Here is a 22,406-nt window from a genome sequence, read left to right as displayed (position 1 = left end):
CATAGGGCAAAAGACAGCGGAACGGTTTGTCTTTTTTTCTTTCTTTCTTTTTTTGGGCTTTGTTCTTGTCGAGTGCCTCATGCTGTAGCATTGCATGAATGTGAATTTTGGCTGTGGAAAAAGTGGAAAGTCCAGTCTGACAGGTTCTGGCCAGGGGTGAGCCATAGTGGAACTTGTGGAGTTTGTCTTTGTTCTCGTCGATGACCCTTAAGCGTCAGAGGGCTCAGCGTTTTCTGGCCCGTTGGTCTGGCAAATGAGTGGAAAGGAGAGTCCGGTCGGCAACGGCTGTGGATAAAGGATAGTGAAGATATTTTGTTCTTGTTGTGCTCGTTGTATTCTCGCTTTTTGTGTTTGATGCTGTGCTTGGTCTTGTTCGTAATATTGGTCTTGTTTCTGTTCGTCTTGTTTGTGATCTTGGTCTTGGTCTTGTTTTTCCAAGGAATCTGTCTTGTTCAGGGAAATGGATTGAACGGCCAGTCCAGGTGGCTGGTGATGGCCCTTGGTCGAAAGATGAGTCGAAGGACTGGTCAAAAGACAACTTGAAGGAATGCCTTTGTATTTGTGTTTTTGTATTTTCGTTGAATGTAGGAAGGAAAGCCCAGCTGAGAAGACAACATCAACATGTTTTCTTTTTCTTTTTCTTTCTTTTTTCTTTTTCTTTTTTCTTTTTTTCTCTTAGTTCTTATCGAGTGATTCTCGGACCTCAGTAGGCTCAGTGTATTCAGGGAGGATCTCCTCGGAGGAACGAGGGATGGTCATGAGGCCCTGCTTTTCACAGGCCTCACCATCCTCCCAGGCGGCCTTGTGCTCTGAAGGAGTGGTTCCGCGGTAGCGTTGCCAGAGGAAAACCACAGCCTGGCCGACCAACATGCCAATAGCGCTAGCAGTCAATCCAGCCAGGACACCCAGGATAGCGGGGACAACAATAAAGTGCACAATGCGGGAGAAAGTGCGGGCGAAAGCGCCGTGGTGTGGGTGGTGATGGTGGGGACGAGCAGAGCCGTGGGCGTGGCCATGGTGACCACCAGGGCCAAACTTTTCACGGCCAGAGTCCTCTCCCTCAAAAGGAGGTGGGGGAGGGAAAGGCATACCGTCATGGCCTTCTTCGTGATGGCCCATTGCTTTGCCCTTGTGTTTGCCATGGCAGCTCTTGCGGCCGGCTTTGGCCATGCCCATCACACGAGCCTTGGCGCCAGCCAAGAGGCCCCGAATGCGAGAGACCAGAAGTTCCTGCAGGCATTTGGCCTTGCCGTGGCACTCCTTCCAAGACAGACGGTCGGAGGCAGGGGCAGTGTTCTCGATATCGGTCCGAACGATGAAAAGCTCGCCGTTGGGATCCTGTAGAACGGTGATTGCAACGGTATCGACAGGGACTGGGTGGCTTTCCAGGTCGAGAACAGTGAATCGAATATCCAGGAGTTCGTATCCCGGCTCATCAGATGGTGCGGCCATCGGCATGATCTCAAGCGCATATCCAACAGGCATGGGGGCGGAGTCCTCTCCCTCTTCATTTTGTTGCACTGCAAGAATTGGAATGGGCGGGGCCGGTGGGAATATTTGGCGGCCGTTGGCCAGCAGGAGGTTGTCTTCAATCGAGAAATCAAGGGTCTATGCGGGTTTGTTAGCCAGTTCCAATGAATAAATAGATTCTGTCATCCTTACCAGAGATGATGGTTTGCCCTCCGTCCAGCTAACAACACCTTCGTCGTTGGTTTCACGCAGAGGACATTCAGAGCAGGGGAGGTCAACAATCGCATGATGAACATCCTCCAAAAGCATCGGGTGGATGTTCACAAATCCATCTTCAATAATATCGACTTTAGGTTCCATCTCGGGGACGACCAGCATCGCGCTGGCGCTAAGAGCGGCGGCGCCACCCAGCAAGACGGAGCGCACAAACATGGTGATGGAAGGAAATCAAGATTGACGCAAAAAAAATGCAAGTCAGAAGCAAGGCGATGCTTCTCTCCTTAAAGTCGATGAGAGGAGGGTACTCAATAACGTGGTGAACAATATGTCGAGGGGGTATGGAGATAAGTGATCTTCTTTCAGCGGGAAGTGGAGTGGGTGACGCCAGCTCCTGCGTGGCTCGTGCCGTCATTGGTGGATAGTGGTCAGTCAGCCTGCTGACTGTGTAGGCGGCATCTTTCGGACTTTGGAAATTCGCGTTCAGATTCGTAGGCTCCACGAAAAAGACCCTCTTAACGCCGAGTTGCATATCGTGGTGTATCGTTCCCATGATATTTTTGTAAAAATCAAGATGGCAAGGACTGCAGTCCCATGCCTATTGGGGATGCGTCCGAAATCATGCTGATGGCCATGTATCGCAGTAATCTGGTTTGATACATCCATCGCTTCTAGCTGCTAGGAGTTGGTATGATGTCCCCCGAGAGTGGCGAATAATACACGGTACTGCGGTATATGTTTCAAGGTCGCGAAACACAATTTTGATGCTGCTGTGGAGTTTCGCTGAGCGCGAAATGCGCATAGTCGGCCTGGTGAACGTGCAGGGGCCACCAATTTGCTTTTGTGCCACACTGTGGCGTGTACTGCAGTATCATGTTTTCCAGCTTTGGGAAGGTTGTATAATGCTACCAGCTCCTGGGAGATCAAATGATGTTCCCAAATCCCAGGAGCTGGCTGCTGTTCATGCCATGATGTCAGCCCCTAGGAGATCATTTGATGTCCCCAGCTCCTAGGGGCTGGCTTGTCGTTGGCGAACTGGTGTGCTCAGCACACTGACCATGTAGGTGGCATTGGACTTTATGCTATGTTGCCAACTCCCAGGAGATCATATAATGTTTCCTGCTCCAGGAGCTGGCTGTTGTTCATGTCATGTTGTCAGCCCCTAGGAGATCATTTGATGTCCCCAACTCCTAGGGGCTGGCTTGTCGTTGGCGAACTGGTGTGCTCAGCACACTGACCATGTAGGTGGCATTGGACTTTATGCTATGTTGCCAACTCCCAGGAGATCATATAATGTTTCCTGCTCCAGGAGCTGGCTGTTGTTCATGTCATGTTGTCAGCCCCTAGGAGATCATTTGATGTCCCCAACTCCTAGGGGCTGGCTTGTCGTTGGCGAACTGGCGTGCTCAGCAGGCTGGCCATGCAGGTGGGATTGGAGTGTGTTTGTGCCATGTTGCCAGCCCCCAGGAGATCATATAATGGTCCCATTCCCATCTCCCAGAGGCTGGCGTGTTTTTGGTGAATTGGCGTGTTCAGCAGGCCGACCGTGTAGCCAGCTCCGAGGAAACCATGTAATGTCCCCACTCCTTGGAGCCGGCGTTTTGTTGCAAAGTTGTATGGCCAGCCCGCTGAACACGCAGATGGCAGCTTTTGTGCCATGTTGCCAGCCCCTAGGAGATAATATAATGGTCCCATTCCCTAGAGGCTGGCGTGTCTTTGGTGGATTGGCGTGTCCAGCAGGCCGACCATGCAGCCAGCTCCTGGGAGATCATGTAATATCCCCTCCTCCCAGGAGCTGGGGTATTGCTGAAGGTGGCATGGTCGGCCTGCTGAACACGCAGATGGCAGCTTTTGTGCCATGTGGCCAGCCCCTGGGAGATGATATAATGTTGGAATCTCCCAGGGGCTGGCTAGTGTTCTTGCTGCGTGTTCAGCGGACCAACCATGCAGATGGTGTTGTTTTGGTCGGCCCGCTGAACACGCAGGCGGTATTGTATATTGTGATCGTGGTATAACTCGTTCTCATGTGTCGGCAGGACGGCGCCGATTGCACATCTTCTGCCCAGTTTCCTGGGTAGGCAAAGCAAAATATACCCGAATATAATATACTCCAGGGCCCAGACATCGCAATCTGACATGTTCAAACATCGAGTCAACACGGACTCGGACATAGCGTCAAAACAGTACTCGAACATGATGTCTTTCGACGGCCAACAAAAAATCGTACATCACCCGGAAGGGTGGACAACAAAAAAATTGTACATGTTGTCTTTCAACAACCGACACAAATAATCATACACCACCCCGAAGGGTGGGCGAACAAGAAAATCGAACACAATTCAGAATAGGTACCCTGACAAAGTGCCATGGGCGTCGACAATGATAATCATCCATCACCCTCCCGGGTGAGGGGAACAAGGGTACTCAAACAATGGGTTCTTGTTTCTGTGTCTTTGGTAACAGACACATGTCGCTGTAACTGTGCAGGTGAAGCGGCAATCATCGGACTTGCTTCCTGCATTGTCGTTGTTGCGGTCCCAAGAGGTGGCCCATTCGTCCCTCCCCTTGAGCCGCTGTCGTTGTACTGCAGTTGAAGCGGCAATCGTCGGACTTGCCAGCTTCCTGCCTTGTCGTTGTAATATCATATTGTCCATCAAGGGGTGACTCATTCGTCCCTCCCCTTGATGGAGTGCGTACCACTTGCCTTTAACCGAACAAAGTCCGATCTCCGGCAAAACAACGGAGGAAGACATAGATAATCCGCTCCAACAACGGAACGTCATATCCGTGCTCCCACCGCAGTTCCTCCAGGAACTGTTCGGGACCCTCTAAGGCGTAAACGAGGTGTCCAAGGTGACCTGCCCAGACGGGGAACGACAGCAGCATCACCATCACCATGACGAATACACCAAAGGAGACCCAACGAGCTCCTGTCCACAACCCCCTCAGCAAAGCCGATCCCTCATGCATGTCTGACTCGTCAGACACAGTGACAGCGGGTGGGTCGGAAGGCCAAGCTCCTGGCATTTGAAGACCAGAAGTCGCTGCCTCTTCTCCGCCCAGTTCCTCCCGCTGTTCTCCTGCAGTCCGTTGAGCGCCGCAAGTCGGGTTGGCGTCCTCGACCCTCTTGGTGCCTTTCGAAACCCCCGCACGGGAATCTGTCCCTGTTGCAACGGCATTCTTGACCGAAGCGTCTTCGGGACTGGCGACCAGGGAAGAGGTGGAGATAATTCGAGGGGCTGCTGTGGCCTGCAACCCCTCAGGAGAAGACATGATGTTAGGACGAGCTTGAGTCCTTGCCGCTCGCATAGCAAGCAAAACATCGAGGTGCGAACGGGTACCGGTCCGCAGGCTCGGAACAACAAGCTTGTCTTCGGTCTGCCAAGTCAAGTCTGATTCATTCAGAGTCGGCTTAGTAACAGCAGGCACACTCTGAATTTCCTCAGCTGACGATGGCTCAGTCTGGGCTGACTTATTTGGGGCTGGCTCACTAGGAGCAGGCGCACCCACAACTTCGTCAGATGGGATGGACACAGTGGACGCGAGCGAGTTGGACTGAAGCACACTGGAATCGGGTACAATGGACTCCAAGACAGTTTGAGTCGGCTGGGGAACAGCTGGCACACTCACTGCCTCGGTAGGCACCTGCACGGTCTCGAGACTCTTATTGTCCTCTGACACAGCTCGAGTCGGCTCAGAAACAGCGGGCTCACTCGAAGCTGCATCGATAGGAACCTGCTCGGTGGCCTCCTGGGCAGCTTGAGTCGGCTGGGGAACAGCTGGCGCACTCATAGCTGCCTCAGTGGGCACCTGCTCGGTCGGGACGGTCTCGGTGTACTCCAGAACAGTCAGAGTTGGCTGAGAAACAGCTGGCTCACTCATGACTGCCTGCTCGGTCATGGCAGACTCAGTGTACTCCAAAACAGTCTGAGTTGGCTGCGAAACAGCTGGCTCACTCATGACTGCCTGGATGGGCACCTCCTCTGTCGAAACATGCACATATTGAGCTGGCTGCGAAACAGCTGGCACACTCACTTCTGGCACTTTCGGGGCTGTGTTCATCACATATACTTCAGAAAGGGAAAGCAAATGCGATCCGTTGGCTTCCACCAGCTCTTTTGTGATTCTCTTCTTGCGGTTTGGTCCTTCGTTGTCGCTGAACTCAACAATACCAGCTGTCCGTTTTCGTACTGGGAGATTGGCGACCTCAATCACCCTCCGGCGCACGGAACGACGAAGACTCCCTGTGGGACGGTCCTTCCGTTTAAATACGCGCCTGCGGTTGCTGGGCAATTTCATTGCACGTGTGGTCGCCACGCGCTTTGCGATTGCTTTTCTCAATGGCTGTGACATCGGAATATCACGGGGACCGCTGGGATCTGGGGGGATCACGGCGCTGGATACTTGGCCGTCAATCGTGAGGACATTCTCATTGGAACCGACAGGAAGGAAGGGTAGGCTCGGACCACTAGATGCCTGGCTCGGAGCCGCCTGGTCATCTTTGTTGAAGACTGTGATCGTCTGTGCTGGCTCCCATTCCATGTACCCATCAAAGGCCTCGCCGTTCAGCTTCGCAAGTTCGAAGTAAAAGAGCTGGTTTCTGTTTTCCATCATGTCGTTAGTCTCCCCTTGCTGGGGAGTGATGGTAAGGGTGGTAGCTGGTGCTTCTTGCATCGCTGCATTTCGGTCGTCCACCTGCGACTCATCTGCCTGCGACATATGGGCGGCAAGTTCTTGTTCAGTGGCCTCAGTGGTGATATCCATAGGTGACCCTTCGCGTGATGATCTGCAACTATCCAATGACATAATAACATCAGAAAGTACGCTGGGATCAGGGGCCTCAGGGGCCTCAGTGGTGAGATCCATGGGTGACCCTTCGCGTGATGATCTGCAACTATCCAATGACATAACATCAGAAAGAACGCTGGGACTCTCCGATCGAGATCTCAAAGAGCCACCGGAAACATCAACATTGGAGCCAATATACCCATCAACGTGGAGATCCTCAGGACGGAGCGATCTCGGGCCACGTTCCTTTCCCTTGCCGAGTTGCCGCGGGTGAGGATCAAATGCTTGCCCATGGGAGCCTGGTTCCTGGCTTCCCACGACATGGCGACGCGCAATGCCCACAGGGTTGGTCGAGGACTCAGCAATTGGTACCTTGCGAGTCATAACCTTGTTTTCCCTTGTGTCTTGCATGGCCGCGGCAAGCATTCTCTCCATATTGTTGAGGAGGCCGTTCATCCGGTCCTCCGCACCCGTAAGGCGTTCTTGTCGCCGCAGGTTGGCTTCTGCTGCGCAAACTACCTTTCGCAGGTCCCGGATATCTACCCGGTCCTGCTCGATAGTTTGCTTTAGTTTCTCAAGGGCACTTTTGCTGCCCTCGGCGCGTTCCAGGTCCTCAGATACCTGGTCTAATCTGCTCTCGATAGCCTTGAATTGAGCATCGATGTCGCGCGCCCGGTTATTGGTTGAATCCAGGATCATTTGATCCATCTGCTCTTGTTCAACAAAGCAAGTGGTGGCTCGCTGAGTTTTCATTTGGGATTGGAGTGCCGAGGCCTGGGACTTGGCCCGGTTCAACTCCATCTCCTGCCGATAAATTGTCGCTTCGGCATCGGTCAGTTTTGTATTAAGCGTGCTGACCTCACGCTGTGCCTGACTGGGTCGGGCATTGAGGGGGGAAGAATGGGCTGTGTCGGGGCCCACCAGGGGGGTGATCCCGTGCGGAGGACCCTGGTTAAGGAGAGAAGAGGGGGGGTTGGCAATGGAGGAAGGACCAGGCATCATTTGGAAGCCAATGGGTCCATTGCGGCGCGGGGCATTCAGAGGGATGGCGGGGGTAGAGGCACCCGTCATTTGGAAGCCAATGGGTCCATTGCGGCGCGGGGCGCTCAGAGGAATGGCGGGGGTAGGGGCACCCGTCATTTGGAAGCCAATGGGTCCATTGCGGCGCGGGGCGTTCAGAGGAATGGCGGGGGTAGGGGCACCCGTCATTTGGAACCCAATGACACCGTTACGGCGGGCCGGTCCCTGCTGGGTTGCCATTTTGAACTTTGAAAGAGGTTAGATATGATGCTTGCAAAATGTGGCTTTCAAAGGGAGCTGAACTCACAATAGAGAAAGGTGACACAAGATGAGAGTCGCTTGGAGACTCAGGAAAGTTGTCAATGCTTGCTACATTGGGAGTGGTTAGAGGCCGTGCGAAGGAAAAGAAAAAGGCTTGGGGGTCTTACACAGAACGATAAGTGGTGACTTGGTCACTTGAAGGGAACAAGTCTTGCAACAGGTGTCCAGAGACTGGACATGAATGGCTATGCGACAAGGAGTCAGAAATGGTAGACAAGACTGGCAAAGGTGATTGGGACAAACAGGAAACAAGATGTTTCAAAACAACGAGTCTCAGGATGATTTGCAGATGAGATACAAAGCAGAGAAAGAAAGAATAATGAGTATGGGGAAGAAAGAGGGGAGAGGAGAAGAAGGAAAGAGAAATTGAGAGGGAAGGGAGAAGATATAGGCCTCGACACACGACGTGAAGGTGAGGCTCTGAGACCCCATTGGTCAACGACCTTGCTCAATGACTTGGTCTCACCCCCTGGACCAATCAATAGGCTCCCCCATTGTTTTCTGGTGACTAGATCTTTCTTTAACAATGGCTATTATGAAAACAACCTCCAATAAAGAGAACAATGGGGTGTCTCCTTGGTCCCTTGAATGCTCTTTTTCTATGAATAGGACGTCTCTTTGAACAGTGCAATGTACATTAAACTTCTCTCTATGTCTATTCGATTGTATTTTACCTAGATTTCGCTATGTGTAGACATCCCCAATGGCTGCTCAATGATGTACATGTAGAATTGAGATCTGTGCCATGTGGTTGCGGCTGAATAGCCGTCGGCTTGCCGAATATACTTTTCTCCCATGGTCGAATGAAAGCCTTGGCTATTTCGTGTCACTAGATCTACTACGGTCTAGAATATAACCAGGATGGGGGCTCCTGTCACTTGGCTCTTGGCCAAAAGCGCGGATCTCTCCGTGGTGCTCTACCCTCCGAAGGGACAACTCAGTGTCAAGTGTCGATCTGCCCATTTTGACGAGTTTCTACTGCTCTCTGACATGAATATGCTGAGTTTCAGGCCCTCCTACACTGGGAATCATTGCTGACCAGAATATTATATTCCCCAGAGCCGCTCGTGGGGGTAGTCCCTCAGTCCCACAAAGACCCCGAATAAGAACACCATACGGGTACAGGCCGGGTCCTTGATAAGCAAGCCAAGCGCATCCAGCAACGAACCAGCAAGCTATCCGTGACAATATACACTGAGTCAAAGGAGCTACACAGCCACCAGAGCCAGTCTACATTGCGAACCATCACACAATGACCTTCGCGTTTTGGAGAAACCTCATGAATAAAACGAAATAACATGCAGCTTGGGTCAAGGTATGGTCGCTTTGCAGCTGTCCACAGGGTCTCACACAACCATTGACACCATTGAGAACATAACACCCAGGCGTGATCTCAGTGGCGAAGTGGAACGTTTGCAATCATACCCATTGATCTCGCCAAGTCAGCCAAACCATTACACTTTGTTCTTTTACTGTCAGGTCGGTGGATTATGGGTCAAGGTATTTGTCCTATTTCGTCAAAATTACTCAAAGCATCCGCCGTTCAAATAAAGCTGACACTAACAAATCCTTGGGAACTTTGCAACGGTGTTTCCTTGCGGAATTGGCCATACCGATTTTAGAAGCTAATTCAACTTTTCCAAATGAACCTTTCCAAGATCCCGAAGTATCCGAGTCGGTGTTTGTGAGGTAGTAAATGGAAGGCGTCTGCCTTAATTGGTAGGTGGTGAATCCTGTGCTTGCTCTTGTCGCATTTGACCTGACCAGTGTTGATGCCTTCCCTTCTGACAGTTTATTCATTTTCTTCTACAACCCCCTTCACACTCGCGAACCCCGAGGCCATGGCTAGACAACCCCAGAATCCGACGCTGGAAAGCCGGGGAACAGACAATGCGGAAGGAAACACCGACCTTATGGAATCGTTTGTGGAAATCCCGTTGTACAAGGAGTATTGCGTTCGAAAGCATACCCATGAGGCAAAGATAAACTCGAGTTTTGTCAACTTGCTTTACACTATATATCTCGTCATGGAAATTGCTGTGCTATCATTGAAGCCAAGGCTCGAGTCAAAAGGAAATAAGAGCTTTGTTAATGCAACAATGGCTCGAAATGTTGGCATGGATCATGAGGAAAATAGGCCAAGAGTGCAGGGCGGCAAGACAGTGTCACTTAACAGGCAGGGTCTATGACCACAACACTCAAGAAACACAACACTTTAGGCCTGCGACGACAATAGCTTGGATTGAGCTAAGGAAGGAATAACATCAATTTCGAAACATCATGAATACGCACAATTTCTATATGCTAGATCCACAGTAGTAATAAGTAATAGAATAATAGAATTTATCCAGAATACAGAGATCTGGAAACCCATGGTGTATTATCATGTCTCAGACATTGTTTCATTTGCTCAAAGCTTAGACTTTTTGCCAGTCACGTTGGGTACATCATCTCCCGAAAGCAAGAAGTCCGGGTAAGACAAGTTCCCACCGGAAGCACCACCCGCCGACATGCGCCAGTTTGCACCATCCACTGCTATGTATCAGTATGAAACCTTTATCATATTGTTTTGTGTTATCTGACAACTCACCAACAAGCGTTTGACCACTAACATAGCTGCCAGTATCCGAGAAGAGATACACGGTAGCGTCGGCAATGTCGCGGACATGGCCAAAGCGGCCGAGTGGCTGAGCTTTCGTGTAGGCCTCCATGGCATCTGATGGCAGCAGACGTTCCAAGCCCTAATGAGTGGTGAGTCAATCAGCTTCTGGCACAGGAAGAACACTATTGAAACTTGTACTAACCTCAGTCGATGCGATAGGGCCCGGCGCAATGATGTTGGAAGTCATCCCGCGAGGACCATACTCGATCGCAACACTATTCGACAAGGAATCGATACCGGCTTTGGCAACGGATACATGGGTCTGGAAGGGCATACCCCGGTAGTGGATGGTGGCACTGACGAAGATAATTCTTCCGCCGGTTCCAATCGGTGATGGTTGAACTGGAAGATTGTCAGTGCCAATGATAGACAGATGGTCGGATTTGCCAAATGGTGCACTCACGAGTCTTCGAGTCCATTCTGTGTTTGCTTGCTGACTCTCTTAGATACGGAAGAGTTGCCTTGAGGGTGTTATAAGAGCCCAAGACGTCAATATCCATAACTGATTTGAAAGCATTGACTGAGAGCTGCTCAATCGAGGCGAGGAAGTTACCCGCCGCTCCCGCACTGTCACATACTATTAGTATGGGAATCGAAGACCGGGGTTAAGTTAATATATCGACATACATGACAAAGTCAATACCTCCAAGCTCCTTGACACAGCGCTCAACTGCTTGCTGCAAACTCTCGAGCTGGCGCACGTCCACGGAACCAATCCCAATCACCTTAGCACCGGGTCGGGCTGTCGCGATGTCCTGGGCTACACGCTCGGTCTTCTCTACATTGCGGCCGATGATGCAGGCGTTGGCACCAAGGTGTACTAAGGCCCGGACCTGGGCACTGCAGATAGTACCGGCGCCTCCTGTGCAGAAGACCACTTTATTTGCTGGACAAGAAGTTAGTGTGACTGAGTGTTGACAATGGACTATGGAGCTCACCGAAGATCCCATCCTTCCAGGAGTCACTCAAATATTCTGTCTTGGGGAGCGGCATTCTGATTACTATGTACTTCCCTGGAGATATTTGTTTAAAGATTGTGGGGGGTTTGGGGATGTTCAGGAGGTCACGGTTTGAATGATACCCGCTTCCCCACAGTTGGACCTCGGCTCCCTAGTTTTATACATTTTTATACATTTTATGTGTTCCGAATTTAGATGGATGCATAAAAGAATTAGTGATACAAAAATGCAATTAGTAGACGGATTCATCAACTACATAGCTAGGTAATGTTTTGGGACTCAAACACCCCAACTTTCTTGAGTGCCTTGACGACGGTTGCTACCAATCGGTCGCTGTCTTCGAGCTCAATACTGATGTGAAGTATGACAATATCGCTACTTTGTCCTCTACAGTACCAAGTATGTTAGAATAACATAGCAAGATATATTGTTTTGATAGTGAGTTCATACCAGTGAATAGTTACATAATTTATTTCTGAAATGTACTAGTAAAGGTCTTTGCGAGTAGAGGTTATCTGATATACGGAGTAGGTAGGTATAGATGCCGATCTATGTCCAATATACTACTGCGTTGATAAAACACAATATAAAATGAAGTATATTCTACACGAGGTTTTTATCTGCAAATATATAGGCATATAGGCATTAATTTGACTCAAGAAAGAATATGTAAACTCCCCTCTCACTGAGATGAAGAACAGCAGTCCTCTGATTGGCTGGCGCGTAAGCGGTCCGCGACGTCACCGAAAAAGAACCGTCTCTTCTTTGCTGTGTATCTTCGACTCAACTCATTCCAGATTCTGCTATCCTCGTCAAATACTGTGAGACAAGCGATCAACTTTGATTACTGCAACATGGCCTGCCCCATCAGCGTCAGCAAGTTTGTTGGCACTGTCTCCCTCGGTCTTCTCACTGTACGTCTATCACATCTGTCGCATCATAAAACATGATCAACAAATGCTAACAACCCCTTTCAACGCCACAGGGCCTGTCCTACTCCACATCATCCATTACAATCCCAGCTCTGCAGCTACTTCCAACGGCGACAACCGCCGCCCGCTCCCTGAACGAAGTGAAACGCCTAACCCGCCGATATGCCCTGCGCCTCTCCTTCCTGGCCAATTCCTGCTTCTGTTTCGCATGGTGTCTCTCATCTCCACGCCGTCGACACCCATACATGGTCTGGCTGTGGGCATTCTCTACAATCAGTGCCCACGGTGTTGATTTCTGGTTCAACCGTCACCTCGGCTTCAAGAACTGGGCCTCGGCTGTGATCCGCGACGTTTCCCACTTCTCCCTCATCCGGGACTCCAACACAAATAAGGATGAAGACCTTGTTGTGGTTGAGGCACAGGACGACGTGAACGGCGAGACCGTTCAGCGCGAGATGGACCGGGAGCGCCGGCTCCACCGAGCGCGCACTTGGTTGTCTGGTATTGCGCTTTCGATCGGCATTGTTGGTCTTTGGGGTGACAAGAGGTGATATTCTTTTCTTTATTCTTGGTTTCAAAGACTTTTCTTATGGTGACCGCACCGGTTGTTGTTCCATGTCTATTTTCTGGAAAAGCCTGTTCGCTACTGTTTCTTTGATCGCGTCTAATATGTTTTGTGCCCGATACCTTTATGTTCTGTTCTCCTTAAGTTTTTTTTTCTTGCGCATTTTTTACTGTAAATTGTGATGGAACCAACGTAGGAATGGGAATGGGGTAACTTCTGAACTTGAATCCGGCATATCCGAGCCACATCTGCTAGATCGCCAATCCCAGCCGAATTAAAGCCTATTGTCTCTCATGGGTGCCCAACCTTGACCAATGTGCATGGGAAAGTGGAGGTAAGGAAATGAGATGGCATGCGAATGGACACTACTGAGGTATAATTTCTGTAGTACATGCACAACGCACCCCTTTGAAAGGCACATAAACACGGGAGAATGCAACTCCATACACACATTGACATATGATCTGAAGTAAATGATTTGGATCAGCCATTACGCAGATTCAAGTCGTCCTCATCCTCATCCTCATATTCCCTCTCTTGGTATCTCGCAGATCCTCCTCAGATAACAAAGATAATCATAGCCCCAGAATCCATATGACTAGAGAAGCGGTAAATATTGATAGTCTTTTAGTCTGGCTAATTCAGATGATGAGTTAGGAAAAATAGGGGGACAAGAAGAAAAAGTAATGACTGAATACATAACAAGTAAAGTGAAGGTAAAGTGAGGGTAAAGTGAGGGTAAAGTGAGGGTAAAGTGAGGGTAAAGTGAGAGTAAAGTGAGAGTAAAGTGAGAGTAAAGTGAGAGTAGAGATGTACAAAAGAACAACATACACCCTCACATTGATACATGCGGTATGGGTACTTAATAAAAGATCTACCAAATGGAATGCTCGAAATGGATAGTGAATACGCTGATAGATAGACGAATAATAAAGGAAAAAGGCCTCGGAAGGCAAAGTAGTACTTACATCCATGCATAGTCTGTAAAACTATAAATACCTTCTCTTCCTCTTCCTCTTCCTCTTCCTCTTCTCGTCCTCCTTCTTCTTCTCCTTACAGCCCCCTACTTTGAATATGTATATACACCAAAGATACTATATGCTTAGGCTGTTTGTGAGTTCATATTGTTCTTGGTACTTACATACCCTTTGCTTCCTATAAATATGGTTTCTAGGGCTATAGATACTCATTTCTTCTTCTCGTCGCTCTCAATTTCTCCATCCTTCTTCCACTGCCAAACCCCCCTCTTCTCTCGTTAACTAGGGTCCTCCGCACGGGATCACCCCCCTGGTAGGCCCCGACACAGCCCATTCTTCCCCCCTCGGTGCCCGACCAAGTCAGGCACAGCGTGAGGTCAGCGCGCTCAATGAAAGACTGACCGATGCCGAATCGACCATCTACCGGCAGGAGATGGAGCTAAACCAGGCCAAGTCCCAGGCCTCGGCTCTCCAGACACAAATAACCACTCAGCGAACCACCACTCGCTTTGTGGAACAAGAGCAGATCGATCAGATGGTCCGACAATCAAGTTACAACCGGGCTCGCGAAATCGATGCCCAATTTAAAGTCATCGAAAACCGACTTGACCAGGTGTCTGAGGACCTCGAACGCGCCGAGGGTGACAAAAGTGCCCTTAAGACCATTAAGCGAACTATCGAGAAGGACCGGGCAGATATCCGGGACCTTCGGATGATAGTTTGCGGCGAAGAAATCAACCTGCGACAAAGACAACGCCTTGCGGGTGCGGAGGACCGGATGAACGGCCTCCTGAAGAATATGGAGAGAATGCTTGCCACGGCTATGCAAGACACAAGGGAAAATCAAGTTGTGACTCGCAAGGTACCAATTGCTGAGTGCTCGACCAACCCTGTGGGCTTTGCGCGTCGCCATATCGTGGGATTGCATTTGACTGTCCTAAAACTATGTAGGAGCTCGGTCAACCAAAAACTCCGGTCTTCTTTCCCGTACTCCCCACGAAACAGAAATATCTAAATGAATGAAAGCAGTTTCGAGTATTTGTGAAGTTTCTACCTACAAAAAATAAAATATAGATACGCATTGTTTAACGCGAGACCACTATGAAGTAAACATGAGGTTCAATAGCGTCGATGATCGACAGGGCATTGGGGAAGAGATGATTGTGTCCTAACAAATATCGATTTGAAGTCAGCAGAGGTCAAATATGCCATGTACCCCTATTGACTGTGATTAATATCGAGAAATAAAAACGAGAGACCTAGGACTAAATGAGGGCTTAAGGGTCATATTCAGACCAATGACTTGAAGAAATGAAATTAATTTCCAATACGCTAAGGATAATGGCGGAGATGTCGGAAATGAGCCCCTTGGCGCAAAAAGAATAAGAAGGACATAATAACGCAACTTATATTTGTGTAAATAAAATAACATTGACTTAGATCAAACCAATAAGCTCAGAATAATGGTCAACTTCACCATCGTCAATGGCCAAGTCTACACACCAGGCCTGGCAATTGTCGATGCCCCACAGCCGAACACGCCCCTCGGAGGAGGCAAGTCTATGCGCCAAAATCTATCAACCACATACTAATTTCTTAGATAACCTGCAAGTCGCAATCGACGTGTCCGGTAATGGCAAACTACCATGGCCCGCATCAACTCAACCCGACTCATCCACCCGCTTCCACGACATCACACTCTTCTTAACCTCCGAGTCGCACAACTTCACCATCTCCAACGGCACAAAGCCCACGTCTAACACAAGCTATGTCGGTCCCGTCTTGGACCTAGAGCCCTCATCCACCGTCAAACATGTGAATTGGATTTGGCCCGAATGCCTTGTGGGAGACGGCTCTGGTTCAAAGGACTCGGCGCGTGGGGCATACAACATCTCCATGCACCAATCTTTCCTCTGGAATGGGACCAACTATTATACTGTCTTTGACCTGCCGATCTCTGTCACCAATAGTATACCCAAGAGTGATGATCGGATCGACTGCGATCTGCTGGAAAACAAGCTTCTTAGCGCGGCGGAGATCGACGAGAGCTCGGATTCCCTGCCTGGGCAGCCGTGGGTTGAGGGTGGAGTTAGTACGACGGTATCGAGTACCGACGCGACTCAAACGGGGGCAAGTAATCGGGGTCATTCGGGCTTCACGAGAGTAGCTGGCATTGCGATTGCTGCGACAGCTATTTTGCATTTCCTGGGTTAATTGAGACTTGCTCCTTCCTTGACATCGTGGGTTTCATCCCTTGTATACTACTTGTTATAATTGTTTTGTCTTCTTGGAATTAATATAGAAATAACCATTTCTATACTTCCACGTGCTATCAACCATATTGCAGATGTACATAACATATGATATGTATGGGTGTCATGATTAATTTATGGCCGATCGGCGAATAACGTTTTTACTCCTTCCGTTGATGATCATCGTAAATATTTCTACTTTGGGAAGGAAGTATACATTCTCATGTTCATTTTGGAATATCCCTTGATTACCTAGCTCTCACTTAGAACTGCTCAAAATTCCCTATCAAGGGTTCCTTCCACAACTCCAGTCAAGTATGTCAGGAAGATCGGATCGTGGACATCGCAATCGGCCCCGACGTTGACACCAAATCCCCCCAATCTCCCTATACCCTCACTTTCCATGACGATTTTGTCCGCCTCCCGACGAGTCCTCCGGTACCGCATCGCCCGAGCTCTGATCATAATCTTCGCAATATGGAATTTGGCCGAAATACATCTGATTCAACACCGTATTTACGAGATTGATCACACTGTTCTCCGACACCGTCCGCAAAAGCAAGAACGAATATATATTGCAAGCATCAACTGGAACAATGAGCGCATTCTACGCAGTCACTGGAGCAAGGCACTCACACAGCTGGTCTTGAAGCTTGGTCCAGAAAATGTGTTCGTCAGCATATACGAAAGCGGGAGCTATGATAATACGAAAGGCGCGTTGAGAGAACTAGATTGGGAACTCGAGCGGATGCGGGTGCCGCGGAATATCACTTTGTCGCCTGCGACACATGAAGATGAACTTGCCGCACCCGCAAGAGGCGCGGGCTGGATTAGCACTCCTGATGGGAAGAAACAACTCAGACGAGTGCCATATCTATCGCGGATACGGAACTTGAGCTTGCTGCCTCTGCAGGATCTTGCACGGCAGGGTATCATGTTTGATAAAATCTTATTTCTGAATGACGTTGTGTTCACGGTTTGTTTGAATCATCTTCCCTTTTGTCGAATGTGCGTTCTAAAGCCTTCTTTTGTTGATTAGCCGAACGACGTCCTCGAACTTCTGCATACCAATGACGGCAAATACGCTGCTGCTTGCGCCTTGGATTTCTCCAAGCCTCCGAATTACTATGACACATTTGCTCTCCGGGATAGCAAGGGCCATGAACCCATCATGCAAACGTGGCCCTACTTCAGCTCTGCAGCATCGCGGCATGCAATGAAAAATATGTCTCCTGTTCCTGTGACGAGTTGCTGGAATGGCATGGGTATGCTGACCTCCATTCTAGAAGGTGTTGCATAAACTAATATATCTCTAGTCGCGATGTCCGCAAGTCCATTCATTGCTAGCTCCCCACTTCGCTTCCGAGGTATCCCCGATTCACTAGCGAAGTATCATCTTGAAGGCTCCGAGTGCTGTCTCATACACACAGACAACCCACTATCAGTGGAAAAGGGTGTTTATCTGAACCCTTTGGTGAGAGTGGGATATAGCGGCGCTGCATATAAAGCTATTCATCCGATGATGAACTGGCTCTCTGTGAAACGGATTATACAAGGGTTGTGGATCAATCGACTACGCCGCTTCGGTGTGACTTCATGGTTGAAAGAACAAGTAGTTCGAAGGCGGCTAGATAGATGGAGAGCCTTGAGCACTGGGAATGAAGAGCATGGAGAACTTTGCATTATCAATGAGATGCAAATTCTGCATCGATATGGATGGGCCCATGTGTAAAGAAGAGTAAGTGGCACATTGTTTGTGTATCATTTAATCTCATGTTGCCCGCCTACTATTATGCTTGGCTTATAACTACTTATATTTTATAATCACTTCGGACAAATATAATATACTTGAAGGAATAAAAAACGAACAATACCTGGTTTGGAGATCAAGTTCTACAAGAGGCTGACTTGCGATGCATCCATCAGGTGAGATGGATCGGTTACTACTATAGTCCATGAACACTTCAAAAAATATAATCTACGCCATGAGAAAGCCACAAATCCCCTGTATCTGAGCATACGGTCAATGTCAGTCTAATCTCCACTCTTCAGACGTTGATAACCTCCGAGGCCGGCCCAAAAACGAGCGATTATGTAACCCCGAGCCCCGTTTAGGACTGTATCAAACAGCAAAACCCCCACTTACCCTCGATAAACCACCTAAACCCCCAAATACACATAATGGCAACAATCCAAATCCTAGATGGAGGCCTTGGCACCTCCCTGGGCGATCTATACAACATGAAATTCGATTCCACAACAACCCCACTCTGGGCCTCACACCTGCTAGTGAGCGACCCAGCAACGCTACAAGCATGCCAACGCGACTTCGGCGTCGCCGGAGTAGACATTCTCCTAACAGCAACCTACCAAGTCTCCCCTGAAGGATTTGCGCGGACAAAAACCGCCCAATTCCCAGACGGGATCCCACGCAGCGCAGTAGGGCCTTTCCTACAGAAAGCCGTGGACATCGCTGAACAAGCGAAAGTGCGTGAGAGCGCAAGCGTCGCACTCAGTCTTGGTCCTTACGGTGCGTGCATGATCCCAGGTCAGGAGTATAGCGGCGCATATGATGCCGAGCACGATTCTGAGGAGTCATTGTATTTGTGGCACTTGGATCGGTTGCGCATGTTTGCTGAGGCGGATGGGGAGCTTGTGTCGCGGGTGCGGTATGTTGCGTTTGAGACACTGCCGCGGCTTGATGAGGTTCGTGCTGTGAGGAGGGCGATTCGGGATTCTGCATTCGATGTGCCGTTTTGGATTGCTTGTGTTTTCCCGCGCGAGGATGATCTTTTGCCTGATGGGAGCTCCGTGGAGGAGGTTGTGCGGGCTGCTGTTGCGCCTATGGAGGGTGGGGCTGTTCCCTGGGGAATTGGAATCAATTGTACTAAGATGCATAAGCTTGCTGGGCTTGTTGATTTGTTTGGTACCGCGGTTGCGGGAGCTGTTTCCGAGGAACAGATATCTGCTGTGCCGAGCTTGGTTTTGTATCCTGATGGGACGAATGGGGAGGTGTACAATACTACGACGCAGATCTGGGAGAAAAATGATGATTTGAGCGATAATGTGAGTGCTAACGTAAGTACTACTTCCAAGTGGGAACCTTGGAGATGACAATTATGCTGATGTGGAATTTAGCGACCTTGGGAGGAACAGCTGGCCCAAGTGGTCAATGAAGCCTACGAAAAGGGCCCTTTCAAGTCGTTCCTGGTGGGCGGGTGCTGCAAAGCTTCCCACCATGATATCAAGAAACTTGGACAGCAATTTAAGACCCAATAGGCACTTTGAGTGCGGATACTATTTACGAATTCAGTTCGGAATGAAGTTGGGAATGCAAATTGAAAGGAATAAAAATTTGTACGTCGCTAATGTTGAATAGCCAGTGTGGCATGCAAAGCAAATATTTATACATCATTATAAAAGTCGTTTAAAAGAGCCAATCGGTGAACTTTGTCCACCAGTTGTTATGCGGGTTTTCAACCGGCTGGATCTCCCCATCTAGGAGACGGCCCGACCATAAGTCGATATTGGCAGCACGCTCAAACTGTACATTTAAATGTTAGCAACTCTTCGCGAAAAAGCAGAAAGAATAAGAGGGGTTAAACTAACCTTGGTGCGATGCCAGAGTTTCCAACAAATGATGGGAACGATGAAGATGGGGATACCGATATACGACGCAACAAAGCTCGACGTATCCCAGTTACCCTTCAAAAACACGGGGAAACCGGCAACCAAAGTGATGATAACGGAACCGATAAATCCCACCCACGCGGCGTAAGGTTGAAAGGGTGCCTGCCATGGGAGGGTGTCTCGGCTCACATTTTGTTTCTTCATTGCGGCATAGAAACGAATGTAGCAGACGCAAAGGGTTGCCCAAGCAATCAAACCGGCAACCGTACTCAGGTTGAGAAGCCAGGTGAATGCCTGCGCTGCACCACCGCTGCCGAGACTCAGGTACGCGAGCGGCCCAAAGAGCCAGGCGGCAAGGACAGCCACATATGGCACACCATTCTTGTTCACACGTCCAAAGATCTGGGGAAGCTGGTGGTCTGTAGTCATGGCAACAATCATGCGCGATCCGACCCAGCAGTATGAGTTACCGGCAGACCATGCGGCAATGAGAATGCATGCATTCACGATAGAGGGTAGAGCGTTGATACCGGCGTTGGTGATGGCAATCACAAAGGGCGAGCTGTTCGCGTTTCCAGAGCCGGAAATGAGGCCTGCGGCTCTTGGGTCGACGATCATACCGATGAGAATCGCTCCGAGAATGTAGAAGAAGGCGATACGGTAAGTCACACGGCGGGCGGCCTTGGGAATGGCACGGTGGGGATCAACCGATTCGGATGCTGTGATGACGACGGTCTCGACACCAATGAAGCTGAACGAGGCGTTGACGAACGAGGACAGGAAGCCGAGGAAGTGGCCTGTCGGACCGGTGATACCGTTGTAGTTTGTCCACGGTCCAGGGTTATTCCAGTAGCGGAATCCAATGGCATCGCCGTGAGGACCGCCGCCTGCAGTAATGACAATGGAGACAACAACCAAGCCAAGGAAGCAGAGGACCTTGACGGCACCTCCAAAGACTTCGGTTTCACCATAGAATCGCACACTCATCAAATTGATAGCCAAAATGAGTACCAATCCAACGGTGATCACCACAGCAGGCGTGATATCCGTCCAATATGAAACAATAACGGCGGCTGCCGAAACTTCCGAGGCGATAGCGATTGTGTAACAGTATCCGTATGAAATAGCGAGGGAGAAACCAACAGACGGGTCGATAAATCGAGTCGCCCAGTGAGGGAAGGACCCAGCAGTCGGGAAAAGCGTTGCGAGTTCGGCGATACTTTGCATGACACACCACAAAACTCCTCCCACAATAATATACGCGAGCAGCAAACCAGCAGGGCCAGCTTTGGCGTAGGCAGCGCCAGTTCCCACGAACAAACCAGTGCCGATACCACTGCAGAAACCAATCATGGTAACCTGGTAATTGCGCAGGCGTCGCTGCAAGGCCGCACGACCGCCGACATTGAGCTCATACTCCCCCTTGGGATCTGAACCGTAGCCTTCGAAATCTGCGTCGGGAGCCGGCTGGACCTTTTCATCGTTGAAGCTGGACTTGTCCATATTGTCGTGTGTAGTGCCGATCATCCCAGCCAAGTCTTTCCCCGTAGATTATACCCCGGAGACTTGAGAAGGGATGAAAGTGCTTATGTGGGAAACGGTTTCCCCCCCCCCCCCCGAAATATTATTCAGTTCGCGTCCAAGCACGACATCGGAGTTTCCATTCACGACAGTTTTTCTCCACAGTGGAGAGAGGCTCATTGGGCTGCATTGCTCGGAGTTCGGCCACTCCCCACTTTTATGGGAGGCGATTGACTAACTTTTTCCTCTTTGCCATCGCGATGAGACCGATCGGGCCGATCGGAGGCCAATAGATAAGCAATATTAATTTGTTGGTTTCATGGTGTTCCAAGGGTCGTTGGCATTTGGCTAGTAGATATTATGGCCAGTAAATTCGGGTTTTTCCAAGGTTCCAATCCGTAGAGAATGAAAAATGTATGCATCTGGAAGAATGTCACGTGAGGCGCCGGATACGTCCACGGGTCGGGTACTCCGTAGATCGCCGAAGACTTCAAGCTTTGCGCCTGAAATATTAGGCTGTAAGTTCTTGTCTTAGGCATCAACGTCTAGATCGGACCCTTTCTCCGCGAGTTCTGAGAACAATATGCTTATTTGAAGTAAATCGATCCTGGTTAAAGATAGAAAGGTCGCATGTGTAGTTTATGCTTTTTATCGTCTTCACATACATCTAAAAAGAACTTCAGAAACATTCGGCGTGTTCTTACATATAACGTCCCCAATATCAACTGGGCTACCTAAAAAATCCGAATTATTGAAGACTTGTGTCGTCAAGGACAGAGGGAGGCCAGATGGGCAGGTGACTATTTTTTTAATCTAATAATATAAATTCAAGCAATAGCCACACATCCAAAAGGTTCCGAGGTATCAATCAGTCATGTCAGTTCGAACAGGAACTCAGTATGTCATCAAATGTTTCACAAGTTTACGATATATCGAGCAAATCACCATGCGGTGCAAAGAATGGTGCTGTATCCAGTGGCAGGGTTAAAGTCCCAAGGCGAATAGATAGCGGATCCTCCACTATATTTTTGGGGTTTGACCTCGTACTAGGCTTGGAAGTACCCGATAAACCAGCATAGTTTAATTTTTCTAT

The 22,406-nt window shown here is 49.4% G+C and overlaps 10 protein-coding genes across 10 annotated transcripts; 6 read left to right on the top strand and 4 right to left on the bottom strand.

Annotated features, from left to right (window-relative positions):
* Positions 1–675: 675 nt before the first annotated feature.
* Positions 676–1,902, bottom strand: N7455_010608 (uncharacterized protein; the record flags this gene model as incomplete). The annotated part of the gene is made up of 2 exons (XM_040954895.2): positions 676–1,608; positions 1,663–1,902. 2 exons carry the CDS (start codon positions 1,900–1,902, stop codon positions 676–678), a joined length of 1,173 nt encoding a protein of 390 aa, XP_040814588.1.
* A 1,400-nt stretch (positions 1,903–3,302) lies between these two features.
* On the top strand, positions 3,303–3,758 carry N7455_010607 (uncharacterized protein; the record flags this gene model as incomplete). Its single annotated transcript, XM_040954888.2, has 2 exons — positions 3,303–3,674; positions 3,723–3,758. Coding segments are annotated over 2 exons (408 nt in total), but the record flags the coding sequence as incomplete, so codon positions are not given.
* A 634-nt stretch (positions 3,759–4,392) lies between these two features.
* On the bottom strand, positions 4,393–7,734 carry N7455_010606 (uncharacterized protein; the record flags this gene model as incomplete). The annotated part of the gene is made up of 1 exon (XM_040954831.2): positions 4,393–7,734. The coding sequence occupies one exon, from the start codon at positions 7,732–7,734 to the stop codon at positions 4,393–4,395; it is 3,342 nt and encodes a 1,113-aa protein (XP_040814549.2).
* Positions 7,735–9,656: 1,922 nt separating this feature from the next.
* Positions 9,657–10,004, top strand: N7455_010605 (uncharacterized protein; the record flags this gene model as incomplete). Its single annotated transcript, XM_065606487.1, has 1 exon — positions 9,657–10,004. One exon carries the CDS (start codon positions 9,657–9,659, stop codon positions 10,002–10,004), a length of 348 nt encoding a protein of 115 aa, XP_065460450.1.
* A 221-nt stretch (positions 10,005–10,225) lies between these two features.
* Positions 10,226–11,470, bottom strand: N7455_010604 (SDR family oxidoreductase; the record flags this gene model as incomplete). Its single annotated transcript, XM_040954929.2, has 6 exons — positions 10,226–10,347; positions 10,406–10,556; positions 10,620–10,819; positions 10,881–11,044; positions 11,105–11,363; positions 11,416–11,470. The coding sequence occupies 6 exons, from the start codon at positions 11,468–11,470 to the stop codon at positions 10,226–10,228; spliced, it is 951 nt and encodes a 316-aa protein (XP_040814744.1).
* Positions 11,471–12,290: 820 nt separating this feature from the next.
* N7455_010603 (uncharacterized protein) lies at positions 12,291–12,919 on the top strand (the record flags this gene model as incomplete). Its single annotated transcript, XM_040954940.2, has 2 exons — positions 12,291–12,350; positions 12,422–12,919. The coding sequence occupies 2 exons, from the start codon at positions 12,291–12,293 to the stop codon at positions 12,917–12,919; spliced, it is 558 nt and encodes a 185-aa protein (XP_040814629.1).
* Positions 12,920–14,007: 1,088 nt separating this feature from the next.
* Positions 14,008–16,124, top strand: N7455_010602 (Mannosyltransferase 1 CMT1; the record flags this gene model as incomplete). The annotated part of the gene is made up of 3 exons (XM_065606486.1): positions 14,008–14,046; positions 14,197–14,857; positions 15,511–16,124. The coding sequence occupies 3 exons, from the start codon at positions 14,008–14,010 to the stop codon at positions 16,122–16,124; spliced, it is 1,314 nt and encodes a 437-aa protein (XP_065460449.1).
* A 441-nt stretch (positions 16,125–16,565) lies between these two features.
* Positions 16,566–17,894, top strand: N7455_010601 (glycosyltransferase family 69 protein; the record flags this gene model as incomplete). The annotated part of the gene is made up of 3 exons (XM_040955024.2): positions 16,566–17,138; positions 17,202–17,427; positions 17,479–17,894. 3 exons carry the CDS (start codon positions 16,566–16,568, stop codon positions 17,892–17,894), a joined length of 1,215 nt encoding a protein of 404 aa, XP_040814759.2.
* A 449-nt stretch (positions 17,895–18,343) lies between these two features.
* On the top strand, positions 18,344–19,441 carry N7455_010600 (homocysteine S-methyltransferase family protein; the record flags this gene model as incomplete). Its single annotated transcript, XM_040954965.2, has 2 exons — positions 18,344–19,240; positions 19,301–19,441. The coding sequence occupies 2 exons, from the start codon at positions 18,344–18,346 to the stop codon at positions 19,439–19,441; spliced, it is 1,038 nt and encodes a 345-aa protein (XP_040814749.2).
* Positions 19,442–19,589: 148 nt separating this feature from the next.
* On the bottom strand, positions 19,590–21,391 carry N7455_010599 (putative amino acid permease; the record flags this gene model as incomplete). The annotated part of the gene is made up of 2 exons (XM_040954856.2): positions 19,772–21,391; positions 19,590–19,706 (listed from the first exon to the last, which is right to left on the bottom strand). The coding sequence occupies exons 1-2, from the start codon at positions 21,317–21,319 to the stop codon at positions 19,590–19,592; spliced, it is 1,665 nt and encodes a 554-aa protein (XP_040814676.2). The 5' UTR covers positions 21,320–21,391.
* Positions 21,392–22,406: the final 1,015 nt, after the last annotated feature.

This window comes from Penicillium solitum (assembly GCF_028829755.1).
Source record: "Penicillium solitum strain IBT 25940 chromosome Unknown utg000008l_segment0_segment0, whole genome shotgun sequence".
NCBI classification, from domain to species: Eukaryota; Fungi; Ascomycota; class Eurotiomycetes; order Eurotiales; family Aspergillaceae; genus Penicillium; species Penicillium solitum.
The sequence above is the reverse complement of the archived record's forward strand: the minus strand, read 5'-3'. Positions and strand labels throughout refer to the sequence as shown.